An 18,316-nucleotide genomic window follows, 5' to 3' on the forward strand; every position below is an offset into this window, starting at 1 on the left:
TATCTGTACTAAAAGCCTTCAAGCTTAAATTCATAGTAGAGAACCTATATAGTTTCCTAGGTTGGGTGGTCAACTGTGCCCAAATTCACTTGACTTTTCTGTCCCTGGAATACCTAGCCCTCTTGTTCAACATGAAGGATAGGGCAGCCCTGACATGTGTAGGATAAAGCTTCAGGTCTAAATCAAGCCCCAAGGGTAGGGGATTTTGTGCAAGTCCTGGGAACTGTGGCACCCAATTTGAATATTCTCCCATGCATAAAATTTCACATGCACCCCCATCAGCAGTCTGATGGTTGCCTCTAATTCTGGACTATGGTTATCTTCCTTGGACCAAGTGAAAATTGCTTGGTCACTGTCTGCCTGCTGCATAGGTAGTGGAGCTCAAATGTCACTTAGATAAGATTTTAGACAATGCTGGGGAGGAGCCTGCCGTCTTAGTAGATGTGACTGCTACTGCCATAGGGTAGGGAGGTGCTGGTAACCAAATTTAAGCTCTGAATAAGAAGCTAAAATCCATAACTTCTAGGGTAGTATTTTCAGAAGTGCTCCTTATTCTACATGCAGGACCAAAAGATAGGCAGAGCTCCAGAGTCTCAATGCAGGGAAGCAGGTTTGAATTTGACCTTCTCCCAAACAGTGCTATATCATTGCTTTGTTTGCCCATATATACATGAACAAAAATTTGAGCATAGGGATACATATATTCTTTCACTTTTCAACAAACATCCATTACTATCAGCATATGGTATGTAGTAATATACTTAATTTAAAGGGTAGTAAGGTTGAGTCTTGTAAGTATAACAGTAGGTTTTATATTATTTTATGTTTCCTTGTTAGGACTGTGTACTTCCTCTGCTGTACCTCTCTCAGGTAACTCTGTAATACTAAATAAAGCTTTATCCAGTTCTGTTTCTTCTCTGAAAACACACCAGAGCAACAATGCTGTTGATAAGAAGCTAACTGAAAGAGCTTGCCACAAGGGCCTTTGATGATCACTTCCAAAAGATCTTGCCACAGTCCAAACACGGTGACTACCTTTACTTGTGGAAAATGGAATAGGGGTAGAATCTTCTTTGTCTTCTGGACTTGGTTGGTTGGAATTTTCATGGATTCTTCGCACTACAGGTTTTGTGCTAGAGGCTTGGACTGACCTACAAATAAGGCAGAAGACTGTAAAAACAAGTTTGCCCTTTTACTTCATCTTGACTTTTGTCTGACTAGTTTACTTTATCTACTTTAGTGTAATAAAATATTAAAATGAGCTGTAAGTCTGTTCTATAGTCCCATTGTAAGTAGGTAGTGCCCATACCTTGTGATTTAAATTAGAATGAAGAAGCACCTAAAATTAAAGGGGGAAAAATGAGATAATAAATGTTTTTTGTTGTTTTTTTTTGGGGGGGGGGGGGGAAGGAATATCTACACTAGCTCCTTTAAAGCCTGATTTTTTTAATTAAAATTCTCCCATTCCATGCAAGAGAAAGCTACAATTACAAACACAGCCAACTGTCCCTCCTTTAAAATCAGTCATCTCCCAGCTCATACCCACCTAAGCCTCAACAATACAAAGCAGTCAGCCACCCAACCTCCAGCCCCTGTAAGCCAAATAGTTTTAATTTTTACTGCAGCCCTTGAATGTCTGTAGCTACTGCTGAAGCATGGACTTTCTTACCCTTAAAAAAAGTCTTTTTCTAGCATAGTCACTGCAGGAGCATCCTCCTCCCTACACTGCATGCATGGCTCAGAGATTGAGTTATATAGTACAGGACCTCTGTTTGGTCTTGGATTCTTGAGCGAGTTCCTGCACCACATGATACATTCACTAAGAGACAGTGCAGGAAGGAATACGATCCTGCTTTGGAGGTAGCAGTGGCTGCAAAAACAACATCCATACAGGGGACATGAAAATCCCAGATGCCAGAAAAGTTTGTAGAGACTATGGGCTCCTTTTACTAAGATGCGCTAGCGTTTTTAGCACATGCTGCATTGCCGCGCATGCTAACCCTGCACTATGCGCCAAGAACTAACGCCAGCTCAATGCTAGCGTCTAGCGCACGGGGCAATGCAGCAAGCGCTAAACTGCTAGCGCAGCTTAGTAAAAGGAGCCCTATGTCTATGAAATTAAAATGCAGTTTTAATTTTGTCGAACATTTGTGCTAAATTGATCTTTCTAATGTTTAAAGCAACACATGGCTTAAAATCTTGACTGAAGAAATTGACCATAGTAATGGAGTTAAGCAGTAAATAGTCCATTGTGGCTGTCGGCATTTCTGAATGTATTAATTGTTTAAGGAAGAGGATTTGTTTTCTGTTGATACACAAACACTTATGATTAGATATCAAACTACTCAAAAACTGAGATTAACAATTTTCTCATCACAGTTTCTGTGTTATATACTATTCTGTTAATGATAGTGTCTTATTAGGAATAGGCCCTCTGTATATCCAAATCCAAATGTTTTAAGTTTAAAATTCCACAAACACTATGGCTAGGGAAAACAAATACTCCTTGACAAGGGAAGGGAGGTGCAAGCGTGCCAATCCTGAAGACTGCACATTCTGATATGCTCCTTTTCCTATATTCAAAGCAAGAGTAATTTCTATACCTTTTAATTCAGGCAATTTTTTTTGCATACATCCCTAGTTTACCTATAAGAAACAGGAACATCACCAAAACATTTCCAAATGAGATGCAATTACCTTCATATGAAGTCTCATAAGCCAATGAAGACTACATTCTGAATCCAAAATGTATTCCTTGAGATTATACAAATATATTATGATGCTAACTTTCACTTTTTATACAAAATATTCCTTGTCTTGACTAAGCCCCAGATGCATAAATGCTCTTGACACCATGGTAAAAAAAAATGCCATGGTGGGAGTGATTTGTTCTTACCATATGATGCTCCACACAAAATCAAATTATATGGATGCTATTTGGGCAAAGCAGCTCCAGTAAAAGGGTAAGGAACTGTGCCTGGCACTTGCTCAGAAGAGCAATCACTAGCACAGATCCTCCACCTCACTCCTGTCAAGGAAACCTCCCCAACAATTTTCCTACCGCTTTTCCCTGCGGGTTCATTTGATTACGGTAGGGGAGGGCCTTAGACCCTTCTTAGTGTATCCCAGGATGCACCGGGCAGGGCTGTCATTTTGAAGAGGTGGGTGCATCTCCTGCCAATCTTCAAAAGAAGGTTCTGGGAGGTCCCAGTCCACCATGGATTTTTTTTTAGTGTTAGGGGAAGCCCTGACCAGCTGATCATGGCTTTGGAACTGGGAGGGAAGAACAGTGGCATTATTATTTACACTTCTCCCTCCGTATCCACGGGGGTTAGGGGCAGAGCCGGCCTGTGATTATTAAAAAACCGCAAATAATATTCGGGCCGGCTCTGACTCACCCCCTGTTTCCCTTAAGCCTTACCTGGTGGTCTAGCGGGTTTTAGGGGCAGGAGCGATCTTCCTACACTCCTTCCCCGTGCAGATCACTCATAGGAAATGGCTGCCGTGAGCTCCTCCTGTACAGAGAATGACACGGGGAAAAAATCTGTCCCCGGCCCACCATCCTCTGCACCGCCCCGTCACTGTAGTTCCCTTCACCACCCTGTCACCGTCCCCGCAGCATCCATATAAGCCTCAGTACTGCAAAACACCATGAAGACAGAAGAGAGTCCTGCCACTACTACTACTGCACTGAGAATCTTTCAGTGCCTCTGCCCTGTAGTAAAAACAGAACATAAAATAAATCAATTAACTTGTCCTCCCTTTCAATGACGTGTCCCCCATGTTCACTTATAGCTCGAATCAGGTCAATTGTGCACACTAAAAATGCAGGAGGATCTGGAACGTGAGCGCAGGCAGGCAGTGATACAAAAACAGCAGACACCCGACTGACTGCAGTGTTCTGCCATCTCCCTCCCTCCATCTTACCTTAGATGTAGAGTATGCCAGCTTTCTTTTTCGCCCAGCTGCACGTGCAGGTGCTCATTTGTTCAATATTCTCCTCTGACGCAACCGGAAACAGGAAGTTGCAAGAGAGGAGAAGACTGATCAACTCGAGCAGCCGCGCGAACGCGGCTTTTTGAACGCGTGTGGCTGGGCGAAAAAGAAAGCCGGCATATTCTACATCATTGTTTTTCAACCTTTTTACACCCGTGGACCAGCAGAAATAAAATAATTATTTTGTGGACCGGCAAACTACTAAGACTAAAATTTTAAAACCCTGTTTCCGCCCCATCTCCGCAAGCTCAGTCACCTCAGTAACTATAGAAAAATAGACAAATATAGTGCAAAATATAGACAGCAGATATAAATTCTCAAAACTGACACATTTTGATCACTAAATTGAAAATAAAATCATTTTTCCTACCTTTGCTGTCTGGTGATTGATTTCATGAGTCTCTGGTTGCGTTTCCTTCTGTCTGTGCATCCTTTCTTTCATTTCTTTCTTTCTGCACTCAGGCCCAAGAATTGTCCCTTTCTATTCCCTCCCTCTTTCCTTCCTATGTCCTTAGTGCCCCCGATGACTCCTTCCCATGTCCTTAGTACCCCTTCCTGTCTTTAGTGCCCACAGTGCCTTCTTCCCATGTCTTTAGTGCTCCAGTGCTTCCTTCCCATGTCCTTAGTGCCTCCTTCCCATGTCTTTAGTGCCCCCAGTGCCTCCTACCCATGTCTTTAGTGCCCCCAGTGCCTCCTTCCCATGTCCTTAGTGCCCCTTCCTGTCTTTAATGCCCCCAGTGCCTCCTTCCCATGTCTTTAGTGCCCCCAGTGCCTCCTTCCCATGTCCTTAGTGCCCCTTCCTGTCTTTAGTGCCCCCAGTGCCTCCTTCCCATGTCTTTAGTGCCCCCAGTACCTCCTTCCCATGTCCTTAGTGCCCCTTTCTGTCTTTAGTGCCCCCAGTGCCTCCTTCCCATGTCTTTAGTGCCCCTAGTGCCTCCTTCCTATGTCCCTCTCACTGCCTTCCACACTTTGTCCCACCCCCGAAGCCTGCCTGCCTGTCTACCTTTCTCTCTCCCTAGCCAAAGCCAGCCTGCTGCCTCCATGCCGCTTAAAAAAAAAAAAAGCTTCCCTCCTTTTCCCCTTCTCTTACTGCCATGCTGCAGCTGCTAAAGCCGGAAGTCTTCTTTCCGACTCAATTCTGAAGTCGGAGAGGACGTTCTGGGCCAGCCAGGCAGCGATTGGCTGGCCCAGAACGTCCTCTCCGACGTCAGAATTGACGTCGGAAAGACTTCCTGTCGGCTTTAGACTGAGAGCAGGGGAAAAGGAGAGGCTTTTTTTTTTCCCCTCCCGTGCGGACCGGCAGAAATTCAACCGGCGGTGCTCTTCAATTCAAAGGTGAGGTGGAGGGAGGGAGATGGCAGGGTCCGCGCGATCTTGATTGCCTCATTGCGGGGACAAGTCCATTCACCGCTCCACGGGGCGGTGAATGGCCTTGTCCCCGTGCAGCAGAGGCCACTATTTTTTCTTCCCCGTTTCGGCGGGTTACCCGTGGCTAAACGCGGCTAGCCGCAGGTAACCGCCACCGTGTCATTCTCTATTCCTGTATTCTCTCTAGACTATGATGGGAGCTCACGGCAGCCATTTCCTATGAGTGATCTGCACGGGGCAGGAGCGTAGGAAGATCACTCCTGCCCCGAAAACCCACTAGACCACCAGGTAATGCTTAAGGGGGCTTAAAAATAGCCCGAAAAATGAAAACGGATCTAAAAAAAAATCACAAATGGATTCGGAGGGAGAAGTGTATTTTTTTAAGGGGTGCAGCTGTTTTGTATGTGTTGTGTGTGCGTACACAACAAATGTTCCAGAGCTGCTGGAAAATAGCGACCCTAAAGGGGGGGGGGGGACATTCCCTTTTGTGCATCTGCAAAGAGTTAATTTAAATGCTAACGAGCTCCTTCTGATGCATTTGCATAGGGTTCTCAGTGGCTACTAAGAAGATACTTCTATGCATGGGTAGGAGAGCTTTCTGTTGACAGTAAGACTGCTTTAATGAGTTTTACTGCCCAGGAAAGCTTTTGTGCATTGAGGCCTGAATATGTTAACATTCTATATAGAGAGAAAGAGAAATAAGACCTAATCCCAGTTGCAGGGCTGTTTCTGCAAACTTAGAATTACAATGAGAAGTTATAAGAAGTTGTACCTTTTGGGGGTTTTCTTGCCTTTTTTTTTTTTTTTATGTGTTCAAAAAAAATTTTTGAATCCAATTTTAAATAAAAAGCAGTTTCAAAAATTTAGGTTCAATATCAGGTATTAAAATCTCTTGCCACCCTCACAATAATCAGGGTAAATGTAAATGCTGAACAGCTCTGCCTCAAAACCTATACACAAGCTGACTCAATTCATTTCAGATTCCTCCTAATCTAATCTAATCCTTAGGTTTGTATACCGCATCATCTCCACGTTTGTAGAGCTCGACGCGGTTTACAGTAGGAGAAATAGGAAGGAACTACAACAGAGGGTTAGAGGTAGAAGTGTGAAGAAAATTTAGAGGACTTGGGATGCCAAGATATAAGAGTTTCCTTGATTCCTAAGTTGGAGGGAGACTTACATTTTTTGAGAAAATCCAGGTTTTCAGATGTTTGCTGAAAACTTGGAGAGAGCTCAAGTTCCGAAGAGGGGAGGGGAGGTAAGGTTGTTCCAGAGCTCAGTGATTTTGAAGTGGAGGGAGGTCCCTAGCTTTCCTGTGTGGGAAATGCCTTTTAGTGAGGGGAAGGATAGTTTTAATTTGTGGGAGGATCTGGTGGTATTAGGGTTTGAGGAATTCCAAGAAAGAGGGATAAAGGGAGGGAGGATACCATATAGGATTTTGAAAGTTAAACAGGCGCATTTATAGTGGACCCTGGCGATTATCGGAAGCCAGTGGAGCTTGGCCAGGAGCGGGGAGACATGGTCAAATTTACTTTTAGCGAAGATGAGCTCCTGATCTCCTTCCAATCCACTTTGCCTTACAAGATTACTACACCCGCCTGACTCTCTCAGCTCCAACCCTTGCCATCTCTTTACTCAAGGTTCCTACCCCCCCCCCACAAGACTATGGCCGAGTACTTCTATGACAAGATTCACAAAATTAACCTTGCGTTCTCAACTGAACCACCTCCCCCAGCCCAATCTACCAATCCCCATTGGCCCTTATCACCTTATCTTCCTTTCCTGATATTACAGTGGAGGAAACTGTACATTTTCTGTCCTCTTCCAAACTTGCTACCTATCTACTTACCACTCTCCTGTTATCCCCTCTACTACATTGGTGCGATATACAGGCCTCTTCATAGACAGAAGAAGTGGACAGAGATTTAATAGTAGATATTTAGAATATAGCTAAAAAAGGGTAAGTTTACTAATAGGTGATTTTAACATGCCAGATGTTAATTGGGGTATCCCTATTGCAGGGTCTTCTAGAAGTAGGGAGATCCTGGATTCTCTACAAGGAGAACTGTTCCAGCAGTTGGAATTGGAACTCACGCGGGATGGGGGTCATCCTGGACTTAGTGTTTCTGATGTTACAGTGGGTGATCATCTGGTATCCAGTGATCAATGCATGGTGTAGTTTAATATTAAGATGGATGTTTTTTTTCCTTTTCAAGTCACCTAGAGCTTGTTTAGGTTCGGATCCAAGATGGCCGCTGCATATCTGCTGCAGTGAGGACGCCGTCGAACGTTTCCTGCAACTATGCCGAAAAGACGGGGAAGGAACGTCGGAGGAGCCTCCCGGCGACCCTTAACCCCAGCGGTCACTATTGATGATTTTCTCCGACGCCTACAACGGGAGCAAGAAGAGTCGGGTGCCAGCTCGCTAGGGACGCCGCCGGAGAGTAGCGCGGTGGTGAGATCCCCTGGGCTCGATGTCACTCTCAGCCCCGACGTCAGGACGCCACCCCTTCAACCGACGCCGCAAGCAGCTAGCTCTCCACGGGACCAGAATGCACCCGAGGAGGTAGCTTCTTCGTTCCCAGAGGCTAGCATGGAGGGCTCGCCGAACATAACAACGCAGAGTGACCTGCTTTCTCTGCAAGGACTTGCGACCGGAACAACAGAGGCTGGGGGAATACAAGACGCCACTGAGGTAAAGCTAACTTCAGAACATTTAGATACTACACCATTACAACTTTTTTCACCTACAAAACCCCCTAAAGCTACACTTGAAGCATTATGGGACTTGGTAGTGAATTTGGGGAATTCTTTAAATCCTCAAATAAAAAGTTTGGACAAGGAATTAAAAGAACAAAAAGAAGAAATAAATGTGTTAAAGCAGGATATATCTCAATTAAAAACAGTCACAAAATAAAAGTAAGGAGCTAATATCTTTAAAACAAAATCAAGATTTGCTGGTTAAAGATAATATAATACTCAGGAGGAAGCTGGAAGCTCAGGAGAATAATGGTCGAATTAACAATTTGAGATTTATAAATTTTCCAAAGATCTTGTCAACCTCTCCTAGAGAAATGGTGAAAAGGTATTTTATGGAAATATTGGAAATTCCTGAAAGCTCCTTACCTCCTCTTACAAGAGTGTATTATCTCCCTGCCAAGCTCCAATTCAAAGAAGAAGGAAAAAATGAGGAACCCTGGGAGAAATCATTGGACATTTCCGCAATACTGGAACAATCGGATAGAGAATTGGCTGTTCCAGCCACTCTCTTGTTGTCTGTCGCTTTGGCTCCAGACAAGGATTGGATATTAAAACTTTTCTTTAAAAATAGGTCCAAAGACTTCCTGGGACATCATATTCAGATTTTCCCCAATGTCTCTAGAGAGACTCAAAAGAGAAGGAAAGAATTTCTACTTCTAAAACCTGGAGTGACTCAAATAGGGGGTATTTTCTTTCTGAAATATCCATGTAAATGTGTGGTTAGATATTTATCATTGAAGTATATTTTCACAGAGCCGTCACAACTGATTAGTTTTCTCTCAGTGAAACGTCTTGAGAAAGGAATAACAGCGCCCATGGAAGGTTAGCTCCCCGCACTGTAGTAAGACATGGATTTTCTTTTAATTAATTTGATTTATATTTGTCCTACTCTTTAAATCTTTGATCCAATATATGGAGGACTAGTGTGTGATCAACTAGATCATTATTACTTTATTTATTTTTATTTTCAAACTGAATTATGATTGTGGTATATCTTAATTTTGGAAATTTAGTTCAGTATGTTGTTTGATCTCACTTTACTGTACAAGATGTATATGCTTGGTAATATTATAAAATTCTATAAATAAATAATAAAAAATAAATAAAAATATTAAGATGGATATAGAGAGGGCTCATTCAAAAGCAAAGGTTCTAGATTTTAAAAAGAAGGCTGCTTTGGTTCTCAAAAATAGCTGAGAAGGTAACGAATAAGAAGTTAGAACCAGTGCCTCTGCTGGGTCAGACCAGAGGTCCATCATGCCCAGCAGTCTGCTCACGCGGCGGCCATCAGGTCCAGGACCTGTATAGTAATCCTCTATCTATACCCTTCTATCCCTTTTTCCTTCAAGAAATCATCCAATCCCTTCTTGAACCCCGATACTGTACACTGTCCTATCACACCCTCTGGAAGCGTATTCCAGGTGTCCACCACCTTTTGGGTGAAGAAGAACTTCCTAGCATTGGTTCTGAATCTGTCCCCTTTTAATTTTTCCAAATGCCCTCTCGTTCTTATAGTTTTCAAAAGTTTGAAGAACCTGTCCCTCTCCACTTTCTCTATGCCCTTCATGATCTTGTAAGTCTCTATCATGTCCCCTGTAAGCCTCCGCTTTTCCAGGGAAAAGAGTCCCAGTTTCTCTAATCTTTCAGCATATGAAAGGTTTTCCATACCTTTTATCAATCGTGTTGCTCTTTTCTGAACCCTCTCAAGTATTGCCATATCCTTCTTATAGTATGGCAACCAATATTGGATGCAGTACTCCAGATGCGGGCAGGACGACCTCTTTCGTTCTGGTTGTAATACCTTTCTTGATAATACCTAGCATTCTATTCGTCTTCTTAGAGGCGGCTGCGCACTGTGCCGACGGCTTCATTGTGTTGTCCACTATTACCCCCAAGTCCTTTGCTTGTGTATTTTCACCCATTACCAGCCCTCCCATCGTATAGCTGTACTTCAGGTTTCTGTTTCCTACATGCAAGACTTTACATTTCTCTAAACTTCATCTGCCATCTCGTCGCCCACTCTTCTAGTTTGTTCAGGTCCCTTTCTAAATCTTCACAGTCCTCTTTAGTCCCAACTCCCTAAATAGTTTGGTGTCGTCTGCAAATTTTATTACTTCATCCCTGGCACTGTGGTGTAAACAAACAAAAAAGACTTTTCCTCTCTCTGTTAGCTCACGTTTGTGGTCTAACACCAGCTCCGGCAGGATACACGTTTCAAATCTGACATATTGTAATCACAAAACAGAAAATAAAATTAGTTTTTCTACCTTTTGTTGTCTGGTCATTATTCAAATCTTGTTGGTCCCAGGCTCTGGTTGTCTTCTGGTAACTTGCTTGCCAGGGTCTCCTTTCTTCTTGCTAACCATCCATCTGCCATCTCTGTCCTCCCCTTCCGTTTCCCTTCCCTCCCCCAGAGGCAGGGCTGTGGAGTCGGTAGATAAATGTTCCGACTCCTCAGTTTTTTGTACTTCAGACTCTGACTCCAGTACCCGAAATTTCCTCCGACTCCTCGACTCCAACTCCACAGCACTGGTTAATTTTCAGATCGTTAAAATGGAATGTCAAGTTGAGAGAAATGAGCATTTTCGACACCACCTTCTTTTTGCTTTTAATCAAGGTTCTAAGGCCGCAGAAACTGCTCGCAACATTTGTGCTGTGTATATAGTGGGTGCTATAGCTGAAAGAATCGCTCGTGATTGGTATGCCAAGTTCAAAAATGGAGTCGGTAGATAAATGTTCCGACTCCTCAGTTTTTTGTACTTCTGACTCCGACTCCAGGTACCCGAAATTTCCTCCGACTCATCGACTCCGACTCCACAGCCCTGCCCAGAGGTCTGGCATCTTTCCTTTTTTTCCATCTCCATCCACAGATCCACCTTTTCTCAACTACCCTTTCATCCAGCATCTCTCCCTCCTTCCCCACCACCCCTGGGTCCACCATCTCTCCCTTTCTTTTCCCAACTTCCCTCCTATCCAGTATCTCTATCCCCCCTCCACACCATTCCTTGTGTACAACTTCTCTCCCTTTCTGTTCCTTCCCTCCCTAAATCCCATTGCCCATCATCTCTCTCCCTCTCCTCTATTTTTAGACTCATTATTTCTTCCCCCCAAAGTCTGGCATATGCACGTCTCTTTGAACCCCCCTTCCCTCCATCCCTCCATGTACTTCTACACCAGGGCCCATTCCCCTGAAGGTTTGTTCCCCCCCCCCCCTGAAGGCCTGCACCCCATCCCTGAAGGCCTGCCTCTCCCCCTAAAGGCCTGCACCCAAGGCCTGCCTGTCCTCCCTGAAGGCCTGTTCAATCCTCCCCCCCCCCCCCGACAGGCCTGTACAACCTCCCCCTCAGAAGGCCTGCGTGTTCCCCCTCGCCTCCCAGTATCAATACACCCCACCTCAGCAGCCCGGACAAGACCACCAGCGCCAACGATCCCAGCAAGTCGCCACCGGGTTAGCTTTCATAAACTACAAAAGATTGCAGAAAGAAGAAGACAGGCAAAAATATCTGGAAAAGTTAAGAGACACTGGTTGTGTAGTCAGGAAAGTAAAGATGGAAATGGAAGAAAAAAATAGCTGACACGGTAAAACGGGGAGATGAGACCTTTTTTTAGATATATTAGTGATAGGAAGAAATGCAAAAGTGGCATTGTGAGACTCAAAGGTGAAGGGGAGAAATATGTAGAAGCTGATAAAGAAAAGGCTGAATTGCTTAACAAAATTTCTGTTCTGTATTCACGGCTGAAGCGCCGGGAGCGGGACCACAGAAGTCAAACTTGAATAGGGATGGAGGAGTGGTAGACCCTGATTGATTTTTCAGAGGGTTGTGTTCGTGAGGAACAGGCTAAAAGAAAGGTGGTCAAAGCGATGGGGTCGGATGGTGTACATTTGAGGGTGCTGAAGGAACTTAAGGAAGTTCTGGTGACTGCCGACTGACCTTTTAAATGAGTCTCTAGAGTCAGGAGTGGTACCGGAGAACTGGAGAAGGGCAGATGTGGTCCCTCTCCACAAAAGGGGAAGTAAGGAAGAAGTAGGGAATTAGAGGCCAGTATGTCTTACTTCTGTGGTAAGCAAAATTAATGGAAACACTTTTAAAACAGAGAATGGTTAAATTTCTGGAATCCTGTGGTTTATAAGACTGGAGGCAACATGGATTCACTAGAGGTAGATCTTGTCAGACAAATCTTTGACTGGGTTTTCAGAAAATTGGATAGATTTGGTGTATTTAGATTTTAGCAAAGCCTTTGACAGTGTTCTACACAGATGTCTAATAAATAAAGTGAGAGCCCTTGGGATGGGTCAAGATTTGCCTCTTTGCAGATGATACTAAAATCTGCACTACAGTAGACACCCAGGGTGGTGTGAATAACACGAAGAAAGACCTGGTGAAGCTTGAAGAATGGTCTGAAATTTGGCAACTAAAATTTAATGCTAAGAAATGCAAGGTTATGAATTTGGGCTGCAAAAATACGAAGGAATGGTACAGTTTAGGGGGTGAAGTACTTATGTGCATGACAGAAGAGCGGGACTTGGGTGTGATTGTATGTGATGATCTTAAGGTGGCCAAACAGGTTGAAAAGGTGACGGCGAAAGCTAGAAGGATGCTAGCGTGCATAGGGAGAGGTATGGCCAGTAGGAAAAAGGAGGTAGTGATGCTCCTGTATAAGACTTTGGTGAGACCTCATTTAGAATATTGTGTACAATTCTGGAGGCTGCACTTTCAAAAAGATGGAATCAGTCCAGAGGAAGGCTACTAAAATGGTGTGTGGTCTTCGTCATAAGGAGTATTAGAACAGACTTAAAGATCTCAATCTGTATACTTTGGAGGAAAGGTAGGAGAGGGGAGATATAATAGAGACATTTAAATACCTATGTGATGTAAATGTGCATGAGTCAAGTCTCTTTCATTTGAAAGGAAGCTGTGGAATGAGAGGGCATAGGATGAAGTTAAGAGGTGATAGGCTCAGGAGTAATCTAAGGAAAATGCGTGGAACAGTTTCCCGGAAGAGGTGGTGTAGACAGAGACTGTCTGAATTCAATAAAGCCTGGGATAGGCATTTGGGATCTCAAAGGAAGAGATAATGGTTACTGCGGCTGGGCAGACTGGATGGGCCTTTTGGCCTTTATCTGCCATCATGTATCTATGTTACATTCTCCACCTCAACTGTGCCCCAAGTCTTCAACCATGCTGTTGTTACACCACTCCTCGCTGGTCCCTACCTGCCCTTCCAGCTATCTTCCTGTCTCTCTCTTCCCCTTATCCAAGCTACTGAATTGCTGTTCACCACCAATGTCTTGACTTTCTTTTTTCTCAAGGTATCCTTGACCTGCTTCAATTGGCTTTCGCCCTCTTCATTCTGCAGAAACTGTCAGTCTCCAATGACTTGCTTCTGGCCAAATCCAAAGGCTTCTGTACTCCATCATAATCCTTGACACAGTAAATCACTACCTACTCATTGATAAGTTGTCCTTGCTTGGATTTCAGGGCTCTTATTGCATGGTTTTTTTCCTATCTTTCCCCACTGCACCTTTAGCGTTTGCTGTGGTGGATCCTCCACCACCACCATCTCGCTGTTGGTCAGTGTACCACTTTTTTCCCTATCTACACTTCTTCCCTTGGTGCTCTACTCTTCCATGGCTTTCAGTATCGCTTCTATGCTAATGACTTGCAGATCTAGCTCTCTACATCTGAAATCTCAACAGACATTCAGTCCCAGGTTTCATGGTTGTCCAACATCATTCCCTAGATGGCTCAGCAGCATCTAAAATTAAACGTGTCCAAGACTGAGCTCCGTATCTTTCCACCTAAACCTGTCTCCTCTTTCCACCTAAACCTGTCTCCTCTTCCTGCCTTCTCTTATTTGTGAGCAACACCCTCATACTCCCCATCTTGTCAGCTTACAACCTTGGGGTAATCTTTGACTCATCTCTCTCCTTCACATATACAACAGGCTGCCAAAACCTGTTGTTTCCTACAATATTGCTAAAATCAGCCCCTTCCTTTCTGAGTGCACTGCCAAGACCTCCTTCACCTCTTGCCTAGACTACTGAAACTTACTTCTTACTGACCTTCCACTAAACCAGGGGTGCCCAATAGGTCGATCGCGATCGACGGGTAGCTCGCCAAGGCAAAGTGAGCCTTCCTCTCCCCGACGTCAATTCTGCCGTCGGAGAGGAAGTTCGGGCCAGCCAATTGCTGCCTGGCTGGGCGGAACTTCCTCTCCGACGGCAGAATTGACGTCAGGGAGAGGAATGCTGGTCGGCCCGAAGCAGGGAGAGCATGGGGCGTCGGCTTTGGGGCCTGTTATCCATTGGTGGCGGTTTGGATCCTGTTCCCCGATGGCAGCGGCAGTGGCTTGGGGAAGGGCAGGGAGAAAGAAAGAAAGGGGGCAGGCAGGGAGACAGAAGGAAAGAAGAGAAACAGAAAAAAAGAAAGGGGGCATGAATAGAGAAAGAAAGAAAGGTCAGGGAGAGGAATGAGGAATGGGGGAGGGAATGAGGTGTGGAGGAGAGGAAGCATACAGGCTGAAAGAAAGATTGGATGCACAGTCAGAAGAAGAAAGTGCAACCAGAGACTCATGAAATCACCGGACAAAGTAGGAAAAATGATTTTATTTTAAATTTAGTGATCAAAATGTGTCTGAATTTATATCTGCTGTCTATATTTTACAATATGGTCCCCTTTTACTAAACCACAATAGTGGTTTTTAGGGCAGGGAGCCTATGAGTGTCGAGAGCAGCACTGGGCATTCAGCACAGCTCCCTGCGCTAAAAACTGCTATTGTGGTTTAGTAAAAAGGGAGGGAGGTGGGTATTTGTCTATTTTTGTATGGTTGTTACTGAGGTGACAGTGCATAGAGTCATCTGCTTTGACCTCTTTGAAAAAGCCCCGGAATAGGAATGATAATTAACAATTCTATACGTACAGTGTGCGTTGTGTTTTTATAAAATTTTATTGTTGGTAGATCATTTTGACTTGGTCATTTTAAAAGTAGCTCGCGAGTCAAAAAAGTGTGGGCACCCCTGCACTAAACCATCTCTCCCCTTCAATCTGTTCAGAACTCTGCTGTATCCCCTCATATTGTCAATGTTGCTATGCCCACATTGCCCCTCTCCTCAAGTCATCCATTGGCTCTCTATCCATTTCTGCCTACAGTTCAAACTTTTGCTGACCTATCAGTGTATTTGCGCCATAGCTCCTCCCCCCCCCTTGCTCATAGGGTAAGTCTCTTAAATGTACCCTTTACAGCCAACTCCATCCCTTCTACCTTACTGCACCTCAGAACAACCTGCCTGACTAGATACATTAGGCTCTGTCTGGCAATATTCAAATCCAGATGCAAAGCCCATTTCTTTGGAGATGCTTTCAATTCTAAACTCCAACCCACCTTCTAAGCACTAATATCTGTCTTACCATTCCCCCATCTGAGCATAGTGTAGTGATGCACCTTGTCTAGTTTGTCTGTCTGGTGGCTATAAAAACTACAAAAAGGTAGTAAACAAGTCCCAATTCCTTTCCTTGACTAGATCCTAATCTCTTTTGAGTAGGGACTATCTCTTCTATGTTTTGATGTACAGCTCTGCTTCTGTCTAGTACCGCTATAGAAATGATTAGTAGTAAATATGAAATTCGTGAAGGTTAAGACTATTTTAGTTCTTTTTTTTTTTTTGGGGGGGGGGGGTCCTTACCTCAGACCCAAAACTCGGTAAAGATTCCAGCGCATTATCCAACTTTCTCGGTACAACAGCTACTGCAAAAACCTTGAACAGCTTCGTGGATTATCATTCATCTGCTCAAGCCATGTCGCCTAATTTCAAACCCACACTTCACGTTACCTGAAGGTCGCCGGAAGCGGCAGTGACGCAATCTCGTCACATACAGAGAAATCGGAAGAAGGATTCTCTTACTTTACGGTTGACTAAGTTTCAGAAAAACAGCGAGGTGGCTGGCAAAGTACAAAGGATGAAAAGCAAAAGAACGGACCCGTTCTAAGAAGGATGGGTGGAAACGTTCCCTTCTCTGCTCATTCCACTAATTATTCTTGTTCCGTCGCTTTTTGATGACATCACCCAAAAGGCTTCTTACTTCAAAGAAGAGCGTGAACGTTGCTGGGGGAGGGTAGAGGAAATGGAACTGATGATGGCTTGTTGCTAGGCTGCTGCGACCTGCTATTTGCTGATGGTATGATTGATTTATGAGTATCCGATCGTTTACGTTGCCTTGATGAAGGAAAGAGCCAATCTGAGGCAGAGGCTGCTGGGTTTGTAGGGAAGGCGCTGAGTAGAGTTATGTGTCAGCTGAGCACGTGGGAGTGTTCGCCTGTAAGGCTTGGATAGGAAGCGGAAGAGTAAGGCTTTGTTTTATATTTTTAATAGTTAAAATAACAAGATTTTTTTCTGTTTTTGCAGTAGTACTTGAGAAGGGTGTGCTTTCAATTCAGACCATCGTGAACAGAGTAAAACTGGAGACACAGTTGGGCTTTTCTGTTTGCACCACTGTCGATTAGTATACTCTTAGCAGAAACCTCTGTTATACTGTGTTGTTTGGATGGCACAGTATTAGATATACGCAGCACTTACAGTTACAATGCACTGTCCTTGTGTCTTGGAGTCTACAGTATGGTAAAAAGACAGACAAAAACACACGTTAAGGGTTTTGAGAACAACGAGAATATGCTAAGCAAGTAAACGGGAATTAGAGCAGGTTATGGTGTGTGAAAAAACCAAGGGTAGACCAAGCAAGTCAAACTCAGCTTTGACACGGGACAAATGAACAAGGTTTAAGTTTATGTGGGCTGCAAAAAAACTAAAAACGTCGTTTTTCATAGAAACGTAGGCTTATTTTGAAAAATATCACAAACGGAACATACTGTACTTGCTGCTTCAGACCCTAATAACACATCACATTAGGGATTACAAGAAATACTGACCTATTCAGTCAGTCAATGATCTAAGCCACTGGCTCCCAACCCTGTTTTGGAGGTCCACCAGGCCAATTGTGTTTTCAGGCTAGCCCTAATGAATATGCGTGGAGCAGCTTTGCATGCCTGTCACTTCCACAATATTCAAGTTTCTCATGCATATTCATTAGGGCTAGCCTGAAAACCCGATTGGCCTGGTGGTCCTCCAGGACAGGGTTGGGAACCACTGATCTAAGCAAAGCTTCATCATGGCTTTTAAAACATGCTGGTGTTGAATCCTGATAAATGTGAGTGCATCTGTTGTCCCTCCTCTTCCAATTTCATTCCCTCCCCAATCGCTTACCCACAATTATTGTTTAAACTTCTCTGATTCAGTTCATATTCTGGGAGTTATTTTTGACAATAAACTCACTTTCAAGCCACAAATCGATTTGGTTATCTTTTTATTCATTACAACGCATCTGCTCAGTTTGCTCTCTTCTCACTCCCACATTCTTACGGCCATTAATCCATGCATTAGTCATATCACATTTAGATTATTGCAACTTATTATACCCTGGTCTTCCTCTGTCCTCACTTAAAAGATTACAGCTTGTTCATTCAACCGCATTAAAGCTTCTCCATTCAGTGTGGCGTTTCGACCATGTAACCCCATTTAAAACAGAACACTGGCTCCCTCTCTCTGCTCGTATTGCTTTCTAACTTTAGTGGTTTTCGTCTCATCTCCCACATGCTCCTTTATATCTGAGTAGGCTTATTGTCCCATATGTTCCCGCTCATTCCTTTTGTTCAGCAGACAGCAACCTTCTCTGTCTACCATCTCTTTCAGAAATTTATTTGACAATCTGTCTTCCATTACAGTAGGCCCGAAACTTTGGAACAGTCTCCCACCACATATCAGGAATCAACCCCACTCTGTCTGAATTCAAGAAAACACTTAAAAGACACTTACGGCCTCTTTTACAAAGCCGCACTAGTGGCCCCGAAGCCCATAGAGATTTAAAGGGCTTTGGGGCTGTTGCTGTGCGGCTTTGTAAAAGAGGCTGGTTAATCTAATTTATGTTTTTGTCTTTCTTAGTTAGCCTTACAGTTTGCCTTATGTGACTCATATCCTCTGCTCTGATGTACCCTGACCTTGTTTGTTTGTATTGTCTGCTCCTGATTTCAATTGTTGCTTTATATATTGATGTATATCTCTGTTTTGTCTTATATTGTTCTCTTGTTATTTGCATTTCAATATAAACCACTCTGATGCCTTTTTTTAGGCCACTCTGCG

General features: G+C 43.8%; 2 protein-coding genes across 3 annotated transcripts in view; one reads left to right on the top strand and one right to left on the bottom strand.

Annotated features, from left to right (window-relative positions):
* Positions 1 to 804: 804 nt before the first annotated feature.
* Positions 805 to 16,006, bottom strand: C11H16orf91 (chromosome 11 C16orf91 homolog). The gene is made up of 2 exons (XM_033914816.1): positions 15,809 to 16,006; positions 805 to 1,151 (listed from the first exon to the last, which is right to left on the bottom strand). The coding sequence occupies exons 1-2, from the start codon at positions 15,841 to 15,843 to the stop codon at positions 821 to 823; spliced, it is 366 nt and encodes a 121-aa protein (XP_033770707.1). The 5' UTR covers positions 15,844 to 16,006; the 3' UTR covers positions 805 to 820.
* A 90-nt stretch (positions 16,007 to 16,096) lies between these two features.
* Positions 16,097 to 18,316, top strand: part of C11H7orf50 (chromosome 11 C7orf50 homolog) — a 293,434-nt gene continuing 291,214 nt past the window's right edge. The window contains exon 1 of one of the 2 annotated variants that reach the window (XM_033914814.1): positions 16,097 to 16,301. The gene's annotated coding sequence lies outside the window, so the exon portion shown is untranslated. Of the gene's footprint in view, positions 16,302 to 16,334; positions 16,468 to 18,316 lie in introns of those variants that run through there. The other variant, XM_033914813.1, reaches the window with a different exon arrangement.

The sequence above is a fragment of the Geotrypetes seraphini genome, chromosome 11 (genome assembly GCF_902459505.1).
Source record: "Geotrypetes seraphini chromosome 11, aGeoSer1.1, whole genome shotgun sequence".
Taxonomy (NCBI): Eukaryota; Metazoa; Chordata; class Amphibia; order Gymnophiona; family Dermophiidae; genus Geotrypetes; species Geotrypetes seraphini.

Bases quoted from the DNA above. Each gene is read 5' to 3' on its own strand.
- C11H16orf91 (XM_033914816.1), bottom strand. From the start codon at position 15,843: ATGCGCTGGAATCTTTACCGAGTTTTGGGTCTGAG. The intron at 1,152-15,808 runs GTAAGGACCCCC...CCTTATTTGTAG, and splicing joins TACCGAGTTTTGGGTCTGAG to GTCAGTCCAAGCCTCTAGCA.